This window comes from Nilaparvata lugens, chromosome 8, assembly GCF_014356525.2.
Source record: "Nilaparvata lugens isolate BPH chromosome 8, ASM1435652v1, whole genome shotgun sequence".
Lineage (NCBI taxonomy): Eukaryota > Metazoa > Arthropoda > Insecta > Hemiptera > Delphacidae > Nilaparvata > Nilaparvata lugens.
In genome coordinates, this window is record NC_052511.1 from 39,765,224 (window position 1) to 39,778,922 (window position 13,699).

A 13,699-nucleotide genomic window follows, 5' to 3' on the forward strand; every position below is an offset into this window, starting at 1 on the left:
GTCGGATATTCAAGTTTGACAGACTGTTCCTATGGAAATTTGAAAGTTCGTTTTATCAATAACTACAATAATTCAAAGTAACTATAATATTTTGTATTTCTGAAATTAAATTCTTTAATAACTAGACGGAAAGTGTATATTCTAAAAACATGGTTGATGTCGAATCCTCGAAAAATTGTCCATGTGAGAGCAGATCTGAATCTCCAAAGAAAACAGTAACTTTTGGTGATTATGCAAAGGTTAGAGCTGTTATTAAATTATGCAATAATTTTTCAAAAATAATCTATGACTTTTGTAAATGAAGAATTGCCTTATACCTTCTTCTTCATTCATTTCCCACACTTGATCTTCTTGAGTTGTATATGGTAAAATAAAATGAGATCGATTTTATATAATTATGTATCTTTATAGTGAGGTCCAGTTTATAATGACAGTATTTGATGAACTTTGGTTTTGCTATCCTTGTCTATCATTCGACAAAGCCGGTGGTACTATCCTTTTCTAGGTCCACAACGATGCCAAGTATGTTTTTGACAGTGTAGAAATATAATTAAATTATGCAAAAAATCGGCATCGCTAATTTTCTATCTTTATTCACGGTCATAATAACGTGGACTTCGCTATAGGTACCGGTACTGTAAGTTCACCCAATTGAAAGGATTTTATTGAGTCATATCAATATTATCACTATTAATAGACTCAGCAATGTCTCCCGGCTACATAGGCCAAAGAAGTTATTGACTCTTTGAATGATTTCAATTTTTGTATTGGCCTATGATTTGCATACAGTATGCATATTATAATAAATTATATTATCACTGCTAAGAGAGCTTTATTGTTGATTGTTTTACTTGTTGTAGTCTTCTCCATGGTCGTTGACCTGAGAATATTGTCAAATTTCTTCCCAATCAATGGGGATTCACGCTATGATGTTGGTATGTGTGATCATCCATGTACTCTGCCAGTGTATAGTAGGGCCTCACGGTTAGGCAGGTGTTCAGTCTTCTAGCGAAGACACCGTAGATAGTCCTTTATTATCTTAAGCTCCTTTAGGCAGAAGGTTGAAGAGTCGGGCCCCAGAATAGGCCGGTGACCTGCTGAATTTTGTGAGCCGGTTGTACAAATTTGTAAATGTCAACTTATATATAAAAACGTAGCAGTGTGAATAACTTGCATGACAATTACCACATTTTACAAAACTCTCACTTCTTATTTCTGTATAGGAAGCAATGGGTGACAGCGGGGTAGACCAGCCTCCCTACCTGCCACAGCCCGGTGACAGCATGTTGGGCGCAGATACCCCAGCACCGGGCCCAATAGGACCATGGGCCACGGGCAGGGTGGACTGGGGGCCCCTCTCCGGCCTCACGGGCACCCGACCCGTGGTCGATCACTACTCAATCACTCGCTTCAGTCCGGCCGAATGGCGCCAAAAGAATAAGGACCTGCTGTGTGCGGTGGGTGAAGACCAGCAGAGATCACATGAGTGAGTTGTTGGACATGAATAGTAACTTACGATACAGATCCTTTTATATAAAAATGTGTTGAATTACAATGCTTAAATTGCATTGTAAATAAACCGCAATAAAATATGTTTGACATCAATGTCAAATATGATATGAAAAAGTCCACTGAACTCAGCATTTTCAAGTTATTTGAGCTCAATGGAGAGTACAGGATACCTCTTATCCTTTACAAAAGCTACACCAAATTGAATGTACAATAGAACAACACCAAGGCCCGTATGCAGATACTTGGTTTAAACGGAGAAATTTAATCTGTTCGTTTAAACCCCGTATGAAAAACATTATGATAAATGCAACCATATCTACAAGTAAACGTGGTTTAGCGTTAAACGTAGTGTTAGCATAAAACCCTAAGAAATGAAAATTTACAAATGAAATACTTATTTAAGAAAAACAAAGTACTATTTTTTCTAAACTCAATATAAAGTTTTTTAGTAGTTTGTTGAATTGATCTTTAGCTATCGATTCATTGAATTTGATTCAAATTCATTTACTTCCCCCTCAATGATACTAACATGTTTGAATAATAGCAAAAAATACAGAGAAAGAAAATTCATCACATGGGCTGTGATGCATGTGTGCTAAGAAGAGTGTGAATCGATTCATCTGATTTAATAAACCGATAAAATTGCAAGCGTTTCTTGGACAATTTCTTAGGATCTTCAGCTACCGAGACTTTTATCAGTTTAATGAATAAACTCCGGTTATTAAAATATTTAGTCAAACCTGTTTAATTAAGTTTTTTTGATATCATCTCTCTCTTTTCTGCTCTACAGCCCGGGGTGGGCTTTAGCGTTCTCCACCACTCATAATGTCAGCAGTCTTGGATTGCCATCCTCTCACCTTTCTGATACTGTCCTTTATGACAATTTTATTTTTCTTATCATACAGAGTGGTAATAATTTACAAATTTGGTCAAATCTTCCATTGCTGTTTTCTCCTTCTCCTGCTTCTTCTTCTCCTCCTCCTCCTCTTTCTTCTTCTCCTCCTACTCCTTCTCCTACCCTTCTTTTCCTTCTTCCTCTTCTTCTTCTTCTTCTTCTTCTCCTCCTCATCTTCCTTCTCCTCCACCTCATTCTTCTCCTTCTCTTCCTTCTTCATCTATCCTCTTCTTCTCAATCTTATTATTCTAGAGTGGAAATGAAAAGCCGGCACGCGATGCGATCGACAGCGGTGTCGTCGGACAAGATGCAGCAGCAGAACACAGTGGAGCTGGGTCGGCGCGCGCACGACATCCACCGCTGGAAGACAGAGCTGGAGCGTGCGCTGGAGGACATGACCCTGGAGCTGGAGTTGCTGGAGTCGCAACGCCGCAGAGCCAAGCAGGCCAAGGCGGTGCTCGGGGTTGTCCGGTCCATCTCGGCCGAGTGCCTGTCTAGGCGAGCGCTCAGAATGGAGGAGGATCTGGTGAGGGATGCCGTCGAAGAGGAACTGATCAAGGTGTGTTGGAACTTAGGGGCCCGTCACACTATCAAATATTGCGTGAAAGATAACTTTAATAATTGTGAAATAGGTCGTTCTTATAAAATATTTGTTAGTCCAACACTGGTCCAATTTTAGAAAATCAAATATTCGATAATCGTGGGTCGGGATGTTTCATAAAAGATGGTGTGTGGACATAGAATTTAGAGAGCAAACAGGAGTTTCGAGATTTGCTGTCTACGTTCTGTCATGAAGAAATACGTCCTGTCATAGTGCTTTCCTTTCTCTGCGGACAAAATGACGGCAGTCAAATAGAAGCGTTCCAGTTGGATTACTCAATTGAAGAAAAACAAAATACTGTTTATCAAACAGAGAGCTACTATCTGTAGTTTCAAAATCAATTTAATAACCCCGCTCTGTGTTTGGCTCCTCATGTTTGTTCAATCACTTTATTATCAGGCCTGAACAGAATACATTTCAAATACGATACTAAAACTTGTAAGACTTTACTAAATAGTTTTAAATTTTGATGAGGTTGAAGCTATATTATGATGATTTATAACTGCATAATATAATACTAATAGTAAAAGATTTACCAAATGCGATTGCATGGATGGCATATAATTTATTTTGTTAAAATATAGTTTATGATTCCTCAAAAAAATCTTGAGTGCTCAAGTTTCAGTGGAATAAACTACACAGTACACAGTACTTACTAATTATAAAAAACAGAATACAGATTACTCATTTAATGACCTGAACATAACTGGACTCTCCAAAAATGTTTGAAAAATCATTAAATGCAATATTATTATACAAGGTGCGGCAGAAAGGATGAACGGTTTTCGAAAAAGTAATATGTCGTTACCTATGCATGAAAAAAACATTTATTTACAGAACAATATTCACATTATTTTACAATTTTAGAAAATAAATGTTTGAAAACAATATCTGACAGGTGACGGCCGTTTTCAGCAATGCACTTTACAAGCCGCTCTCGGAAGTTGGATTGTACTCTTTCTAACATTGCCCTGCCAATTTGTTCGACTTCCTCACGAATTGCTCCCTTTAGTTCTTGAAGTGTACGTGGTTATGCTGGTAAACACGTGACTTCAGGAAACCCTACAAGAAGTATTGCACATGGACAGGTCTGGAGAACGAGGAGGCCAATCAATGTCACCAAACCGAGAAATGATGCGACCACGACAACCCCGAATTGCTTCCATTGAATTTCTTGCTGTGTGAGCTGTCGCCCCGTCCTGCTGAAACCATACTTGCTGGATAGGAATACGTTTCCTTCTTAATTCAGGAAGGAAGAATTCAGTGAACATCTGTCTATAACGTTCTGAGGTTACAGTTACAGTGGTCCCGTTGTCGTCTTCAAAAAAGTATGGACCAATAACAAATATACTGCTCACAGCACACCAAACTGTCACCTTGGGACTGTGTAATGTCTCTCATGCATTAATTTGGATTTTCATCTGACCAATAACGATAGTTCTGCTGATTAACGGTACCATTCAAATGGGCTGTGATGCATGTGTGCTAAGAAGAGTCGATTTAATAATCTGATAAAATTGCAAGCGTTTCTTGGACAATTTTTTAGGATCTTCAGCTACCGAGACTTTTATCAGTTTAATGAATAAACTCTGGTTATTAAAATATTTAGTCAAACCTGTTTCATTAAATTTTTTTGATATCATCTCTCTCTTGTCTGCTCTACAGCCCGGGGTGGGCTTTGGCATTCTCCACCACTCTCCTCCACCAATTCTGTCAGCAAGTCAGGTCCTCCTCCTCCTTCTTTTTCTTCTTCTCATTCTCCTTCTTCTTTTTCTTCATCATTCCTCATCATCATTCTCCTTTCTTCTTCTTCTTCTCCTCCTTCTCTTTTTTCTCCTTCTTATAATTTTTATTCTCCTCCTCCTTATTCTTCTTCTTTGTCTTCTTATTCTTCTTCTCCGTCTTCTTCTTCTTCTTCTAGAGTGGAAATGAAAAGCCGGCACGCGATGCGATCGACAGCGGTGTCGTCGGACAAGATGCAGCAGCAGAACACAGTGGAGCTGGGTCGGCGCGCGCACGACATCCACCGCTGGAAGACAGAGCTGGAGCGTGCGCTGGAGGACATGACCCTGGAGCTGGAGTTGCTGGAGTCGCAACGCCGCAGAGCCAAGCAGGCCAAGGCGGTGCTCGGGGTTGTCCGGTCCATCTCGGCCGAGTGCCTGTCAAGGCGTGCGCTCAGAATGGAGGAGGATCTGGTGAGGGATGCCGTCGAAGAGGAACTGATCAAGGTGTGTTGGAACTTAGGGGCCTGTTACACCATCAAATATTGCGTAAAAGATAACTTTAATAGTGAAATAGGTCGTTCTTATAAAATATTTGTTAGTCCAACACGGGTCAAATTTTAGAAAATCAAATATTCAATAATCGTGGGTCGGGGATCTTTGATAAAAGATGGTGTGTGGACATAGAATTTAGAGAGCAAACAGGAGTTTCGAGATTTGCTGTCTACGTTCTGTCATGAAGAAATACGTCCTGTCATAGTGCTTTCCTTTCTCTGCGGACAAAATGACGGTAGTCAAATGGAAGCGTTCCAATTGGATTACTCAATTGAAGAAAAACAAGATACTATTTATCAAACAGAGAGCTACTATCTGTAGTTTCAAAATCAATTTAATAACCGCGATCTGTGTGCACACGCTCTAATGTAATGGCTCCTCATGTTTGTTCAATCACTTTATTATCAGGCCTAAACAGAATACATTTCAAATACGATACTAAAACTTGTAAGACTTGACATATCATTTTCCATCTGTGAAACTTACTTTACTGAATAGTTTTAAATTTCGATGGGGTTGAAGCTCTATATTATGATGATTTATAATATAATACTAATAATAAAAGATTTACCAAATGCGATATTGCATAGATGGCATATAATTTATTTTGTTAAAATATAGTTTATGATTTATCAAAAAAAAATTTCTTGAGTGCTCAAGTTTCAGTAGAATAAACTACACAGTACTTACTAATTATAAAAAACAGAATACAGATTACTCATTTAATGACCTGAACATAACTGGACTCTCCAAAAATGTTTGAAAAATCATTAAATGCAATATTATTATATAATCATTAGATGGTGATTCAATATTTAAGAGCTTCAATGTTAGAGTTGTAACCTTTGAGAAAACGTTTTCAACAGTTCTAAAAATACCAAATTTAACTATATTATCATAACTCATTATTTGTATGACAGGAAGCAGCATTGGTGAAAGAAGTGAATGACCTGATCGACAGAACTATTGTTCAAATAGAAGAGCAGTTGGACAGGAATAAGGCAATCAAGGCCAGACTGGAAGATGACTGGTCCGATAAGAAGGAAAGCTACAACATCGAGGCAACCAATGTCAAACTCAATAATAAATCACCAACAATACTATTCTATCCTGGTGCCACCAGAATGCCCGACAGGTAATTCATAAAATTTTCATTGCTATGATAACTTAGTTCAAGTTTTGATATACGAGGGTCATTTTTAATTCTACCTCCGATCACATATCACAAGACACAGAAAAGCGGAAGGAGGTGGGGTTTTCACAGATCCAAACAGCTTATCATACTCACCAGACGCCCTGTAATCGGTGCGGCGTGATCGTCAATTGTTGTCGAGTTATCTTCCTAGAAACATGGCCACCTCACTTCAGTCTCCCGCCAAGTGTGAGTTGCGTAGCCTTACTCGTTTTTGCAAGCAAAAGGCATTAGTTCAGCATAAATCTAACGAAGAATGATTGAAGTTTACGCAGGATACATTATAAATACATAAGAAATGATTTTGTGCGTGAATGGTGTCGGAAAATTAGTTCATTCATCAGTTGAAATGACTTCCGGAATCGATGTGATCCATCATAACTCGGCCTCATAGCACTGGTGCAACCAAACGGCTTCTCTAGCAAATCAAATTTCGATTACCCACCATACAAACTTGATTTAATCACTAGTAACTTATACCTTCCCCCAAACTCAAGACATGACTTTGAGGGCAGAGCTTCCAAACTAACCAGGAGCTCCAAAACAACGTCATAGCCCACTTGAACTCATTTGGCGGCAGCATTTTATGAAAAGGATTTTGCTAGGCTGGTCCACTGGTATGACAAGTACTTTAACCTTCACGGCAATTATTTTGAAGAATAATCAAAATTTTAGTTTTTTTTCAATTATTTCTATTAAAACTAGTCACTAGGGCTAACCATTAATTTTTTCTCTTATTTCTTATTCTAAAATATTAATTTTTATTGCTAAAGTCTTCCAGTGAAGCCTACAGTTCCAATCTATAATTTCACTACTTTAAATTTTTTCACTGCACTTTTAATGAATATACTATTTTAGTGAAAAATTTTTCTTTTATATACATTCGTATTTTATTTATGGCCAATCGGATGTTGAAAAATACCCTTGTCAAAACGATATGAAATCTCTGCTATTCTTCTTTTGATAGTGCCAGGATTTTGTATGTTTTACACGCTATCTTTCAATATATTCTCAAGTTCTTATCCATTCTTTCAACTGGTTACTTGGTCATACTGTATATTCAAAGTACGCATTTTTTTTATAACCCAACACTTTTCAAAGGACTGAGTTGCATCTTTAGCTTTATCTTTTTACCTGAATATTGAGATGTGGTACTTTATACTGTTTTAAGCACAGTAACAAGCTACTTCATCAGGGAACAAGGCAATGTATCATACTATACATTTTCCGGCTGATGCCCATAAAAGCTCATGTGTCTATGTATCCAAGTAAAATTTTATAGGTGCATAATATCAAGATTTTTATGTGGACACAAAATCTAAATCTTTGGCTATGTATCTAAGTGAAATCTTAGGCTAGGCACACATCAGTTGTTCAAGACAAGACACGTTTAGTCACAATACTTAACATAGCTGCTTATGAAGACATGTCTAATTGCAATGACTAATATTGGTGTGTGTTGCTTCATAAGCAACTATGTGAAGTATTGTGACTAATCGTGACCAGTCTTATCTCGACTAACTGGTGTATGTCTACCCTTATAGGTGCATGATATCAAAATGATATTGTGGACGCTTGTTTCCTGAAACTGTAACCTTTTTGTAACTGTTTGGCAGCCAATCAACACCGGAAGGCTGGGAAGACCATTGCCGTGAGCTACTTCGAACAATGGAAGCGGTGAAGGGTCAGTCGTGTGAGCTGCGTGCCCTGCTAGATGGGCCCATCCTGTCGGACTGTGTGAGGGATCTGCGCGCGCAGGCCGACACAGTCGAGGCGGCTCTACATCGTCGCGTCGCAGAGACTGACCTCTGTCGGCAGGCCTTCGAAGCTCAACTGCAAGCGGTCAGCCTAAACCAGCTACTGATTAGATTTCGATTTTTATTATTCCAAGTTATATCCTAGATATTGAGATGAAGATAGAAATAGAGTAAGGGCCAAGCCACATGAAGCGTTTTTGCACTGGTGGCGGACGAGTCGGCAGGGTGGGAGGCTCTTCGATTGGCTGCTGATTACCAGCTGATTCCCGAAAGCCAAACAAATAATCATCTGCTGCCTTCCTGCTCCCCTTCCTGACTCGTCCACCGCCAGTGAAAAATCGCTTCATGTGGCTTGACCCTTACATCTCAGTTCCATCTTAGCGCATTTCAGGCGTTTTTAGACGAGTCTGCAGGGCAGAAAGCTTTCCGATAGGCTGATTGCCAACTGATTCCCGAACGCCAACCAAATCAGCCAATCGGAGAGCTTTCTCCCCTGCCGACGCGTCTGAAAACGCCTGAAAAAAAAACGCTTTGTGTTGCTTGACTCTCAGTTATGTATTCAGATATTGTCTATTTCCAACAATAACCACGATTTATTGTTAAGTCTAGTTTAGTATAGATTTTTCTGTATTTATCACAGTCAATAGATTCAACATAATCGTTTAACCCAGGGGTGGGAATACTTCATTAGTAAGGGTGAAGCCAAACGAAGCGTTTTTCAGGCGTTTTCAGACAAGTTAGCAGGGCAGGAAGCTCTCCGATTGGCTGACTATCAGCTGATTCCCGAACGCCAACCCATTCAGCCAATCGGAGGTTTATACCCTTCCTACTCCCCTTAGTGTGGCTTGCCTCTAAAGTGGTATAGTAGTGTTCAGAAAATCTAGCACTAGTAAGATCCACTTTATCAAGTAATAGGAAATTATAGGACGACAAAGTTGATAATATATACACCACACTCGACCAGCAGTATTGACGAAATCTATAAATAAGGAATAAACGCTTTTTTGTTTTGTTGTAGGTGGTTCAAAGACAAGCTGAAACAGAGAAATTGATAATCGACTTGAAGCAAGCAATCAGAGGACTGGACTATCCCCTCAAAGTGGCACAGACAAGGCTCAACAACCGAATCGCTCGGCCAAGAATTGAGAGTTGCAGAGACTTCTCCCAGTTTGGGTAAATTTATACATTGTATCACTATTACAATAGCGGAATGAAAAACTGTAGTTTGGGTAAATTTAATTATACATTGTATCACAATTACAGTAGCGGAAATAGAAAGCAAGCACCAGCCCAAAACTTCTTCTATTTTAAAATTCAATCGAATTTATTATTGACTACATTATTCTCATTTTGCTCTTTGAACAGGCTGATTGCTGGAGTGAGAAGGGGTTTGTAAGTTCTGGCGGTCGTCACACATCCAGCTAAGTTTAGCAAGAAATGCGTCTTTGGATGACGTAGCCCTCATAATCTCCCAGCGTTAAGGCTGTGCAAAGGCTAAAAATAAACTTTCTACTGGTGATATTTTTCAAAGTTTTTCGATTTGTATATCATCAAGCTATCAAAATGAAAACGTTTTCTCAGGAAAATATTTTTTCCCCGATCTTTACTTTTTGAGATATAAGCGCCTGAAGTTTGAATTTTTGGGACAGAACATTTCAAATTCGGTAAGATATAAATCCATTAGATTTGAAGGATGGATTCTTCATGGGATTGTTAATCTAGTAAAACAAGAATTTCATGAAAATATCAATTTTTGAGAAAGTTATTCAATTTACTAAAAATGACCAAAAATAACTTTCAGTTGAGTTATTTTTGGTAAATTGAATAGCTTTCTCAAAAATCCATATTTTCAGAAAATTTTCATTTTACTACATCAACAATATCATGAAGAATATAGCCTCTAAATTGCATGGATGTATCTCTTACCGAATTTGAAATGTTCTGTTCCAAAAATTTAAACTTCAGGCAAAAAGTAATGATCGGAAAAAAATATTTTCATGAGAAAACTTTTTCATTTTGATAGCTTGATGATATACAAATCGAAAAACTTTGAAAAATATCACCAGTAGAAAGTTTATTTTTAGCCTTTGCACAGCTTTGAATCCAAGCTATGGATCTGTCCCGTTCACACCAGCGTAGCGTCATCATCATCATCAGTATTCCGCCCTAGGGAAGGTCCATACAATGATTCCTCCTTCTCCATTCCTCTCTGTCCTGTGCTATTTCTTCATTTTATTTATTTATCAATACAATAATTTTATTACAATGATCTAAAATAATATATATCATACTCTGAAAGAGGAAAACTAAGCTTAGCTTGTACTATGTCTCTTTCAAATTTGAATGATAATCAAGTCCAAAATGTTTTTGTATGTCTCGCACTTTACGTTTCTAGTTCGAGGATACTCCTTGAGAATAATTGACACGTGATAACAATTGTGAATTGTGTAATGTTGTTAGAGAGATCAGATATACCGGTATCAGCTATCCTCTCTAGAAGGCTGTGACATGACAGAGAATCGGCAATGATGTTCTCCTAACTTTCTCCACTTTCATTATAACGTGCACCTCACTATAGCATCAAAAGCACGATCAATATTAAATACTTTATCAATTTTAGAGGATTTTAGATGGGATTAACAATAATCAGTTTCAAGTACAGTCATAGAAAAACCATACACTTTAGGCATAATGAAAACACTGGGATTTTGCCAAAAATCTTTTCAAATCTATCCAAAAATATTCTCTTCAGCATGAAGTATTTTTCCTCTCCTCTCTGAGTGCAGCGTAGCGTGGCTTTTAATATTGGGATGAACGACAGCTACGTCTTCCGAAGATTAATTCCTAGCTACACGTAGCACGATGTGTGAAGACCTAAATTAGGGAGTATTTTATTCCTTTATTGTATAAAACACTATACTCATAATACAATTATGACATTGGAGGAAAAACTAGGCTGAGCCTGTACTATTTCTTTCCAAAAATTCTGATAAAATGTTAATGTTGAGTATTTTGCTACAAATCAAACTTTTGCATGGAATAATTCTGATTTTGCTCTTTGAACAGGTTAATCGATGAAGTGAGAACAACTTCGGAGCACACTACTACACTGAAAGGCCAACTGAGCCAGGCCGAGCAGGCGCTGGTAGCCTTGCACACGGCACGCGGCGACTTGGAGCGCCAACTGCAGGTCAAACTCAAGTCGCTCTACATCGACAAGGAGAGGTGTCTGGAGGTCAGAAGTCACTATCCATCCGTCACCAAGATGTCTGGTCACTGAACCTCAATTCATTCCTCCCACTACACATCATCTACACCATATCCACTATTACAATAATTGAACAATTGGACGCAAAGGTCTTTGTAGATGTCAGTAGAAACAAATAGGTCAGGTGATTGAAATTCTCTGTTTAAAAGAAAAGTTTTTTAAAATTATCGATTCAAAGCGGACTTTTGATGATTTACAAACATTGTGTGCTTGCCTCCATACTTTTTATGGATTTTTGACATTTTTCAATTGTATTCAAACGATAAGGAAATTTTGATAAATTCATATTAACTTTCATATTTTAATCTAATTCTATGGACTGATGATTGAGAAGTCAGATTATGTCACTAAACGTCACTATACTACACAAACCATTACAATAATTAATCAATTGGTCCCAAAGGTATTTGTAGATGTGGGAAGTTAATGAATATACGGGGTGATTGAAATTATCCGTTTGTAAACAAATTATATAGATATTGTCGATTAATTAATCTCACAGAGTGCAATATATGATTTGCACATGGGTTGAAATCATTGTGACTCTTCAAGTAATAAGCACGTCGAAAATTTATCCGACTATTTATCTCTGAGAACATATTTTGACTGACTACTACCACTAAAATAAAACTATCTAGTTATTGAGAATTGTTTGAATACAGTTTGATATTAAAATGAAAACGGATTGATGTTATACAGTATTTTGATATACTTTTGATGATTTAAAAACATGTGTGAGCTTGTGTCCTTACTTTTTATGGATTTTTGACAATTTTCACATGTATACAGACTATAAGGAACTTTTGATAAATTTATATTACTTTTCATGTTTAAATCTAATTCTATGGACTGATGATTGAGTCTGGAATTTGAAAAATGTATATTGCACTTTTAATAAATTATCTACATTGAGATTCATGACTTCATTTTCCATTACCTCCATTCAACGCTTAAGTAAAAACACTATTTATATAAAATAAAAATATATCTGTGAAGTAAATTGCGAATAAAATACAAAATAGGATCTTCAGGTTATATTTGTAAAATGTATCAGATTTTTGAAATTTGTCTTTCCATTATTTAATCAAAACTTTCACAATAAATGTCTAAATACATAGTGCCACTGAAAATAAGCTGTAATGCTTTTGCCACACGAGAGTCGTTATAAAAGTATTAACATTATCAGGACGATCGACAAAGTTGTACACAATAATTTATCATGAGCATGCGTGTTGACAATATTTCAAAAGCAACAATCATTGGAAATATAATAATGTGTGTTTGACTAGAAAAAAGTATAGATGATAAAATAGAGTTATCAATGAGATCTTGAAGCAAAAGCCAATAATTTCACACAGTTGTTATGTTTTGTGTCTGAAGCATGAACGATGAAATTTTAAAAAATCGTTATGAGTCTTGTTTTTCCGAGAGTTTGAAATATTTTCTCCCCGGTTAAAATATCTCAATTGAGCTGATGCACACTTCGAATAAACAATTTCAGTTGGAAGAGTAACTGAGATGTACTCTTTTTGATGACTTTTCTTGACTGGACCACCAAAAAGATTAAAAACTCGCCGCACCATACAAGTCTTTCAACTTGGCTCACAAAGAAGAACGTAGAGAAAAATAGTAGTTTCGATTATACCAGGATAAGTTCTGTAGCGGAATTGACTGGTTGATGGTAGTAAAGCTCAAAATGAGAGTCCCCTGGAAATTGATTCCAATTTTATTCCTCTTTCTTCAAGTTTCCGTACATCATCTCGTTTTTCCTTCGTTCTTCAATTTGCTTTCGCACCGCTTTCAATTTCTTTCTCATCCTAATGTAACCTGTGAACATTAAACAAATATGTAATTATACTATTGTTACACGAATTTCAGTATGAAAATTGAAGAAAATAGTTTCAACACTATCACAGATATAGTATTAAAACATTTGATATCAAATTTGTTGAATGTAAAACGTTTACTTTTGGCCTTATTGAGAAAATATACATCAAGTTCTGTAATATGGTAAAAGAATACTACGTAACTATAAACTATTAGGCCCATGTTGTTATACGAGCGCTAATGCAGCGGCGTTGGCAACGCTGAACCAAGTTATACACAGCGTTGTTAGCGCGCACTATGAAAGTACCATTGCCCAATTAACGCGACGCTAAAAACGCCGCGGCATTAGCGCTCGTATAGCATGGGCCTTA

The 13,699-nt window shown here is 37.2% G+C and overlaps 2 protein-coding genes across 3 annotated transcripts in view; one reads left to right on the forward strand and one right to left on the reverse strand.

Annotated features, from left to right (window-relative positions):
- LOC111044925 (tektin-4) lies at positions 1-12,409 on the forward strand. 2 transcript variants are annotated; one of them, XM_022330195.2, is made up of 7 exons: positions 1-239; positions 1,224-1,486; positions 4,930-5,236; positions 6,205-6,419; positions 8,093-8,318; positions 9,252-9,406; positions 11,300-12,409. In XM_022330195.2, exons 1-7 carry the CDS (start codon positions 150-152, stop codon positions 11,511-11,513), a joined length of 1,470 nt encoding a protein of 489 aa, XP_022185887.2. In that variant the 5' UTR covers positions 1-149; the 3' UTR covers positions 11,514-12,409. The 2 variants fall into 2 exon arrangements, with proteins under 2 accessions (XP_022185887.2, XP_039290684.1); XM_039434750.1 differs by lacking the exon at positions 4,930-5,236 and adding an exon at positions 2,660-2,966 and having other exon boundaries at positions 41-239; positions 11,300-11,626.
- The window catches only part of LOC111045080, a 16,997-nt gene continuing 15,662 nt past the window's right edge, over positions 12,365-13,699 (reverse strand). Inside the window, exon 6 of the mRNA XM_022330390.2 lies at positions 12,365-13,328. Within this exon, the coding sequence (XP_022186082.2) occupies positions 13,228-13,328 (101 nt within the window). The 3' untranslated portion in view covers positions 12,365-13,227. The remainder of the gene's footprint in view (positions 13,329-13,699) is intronic.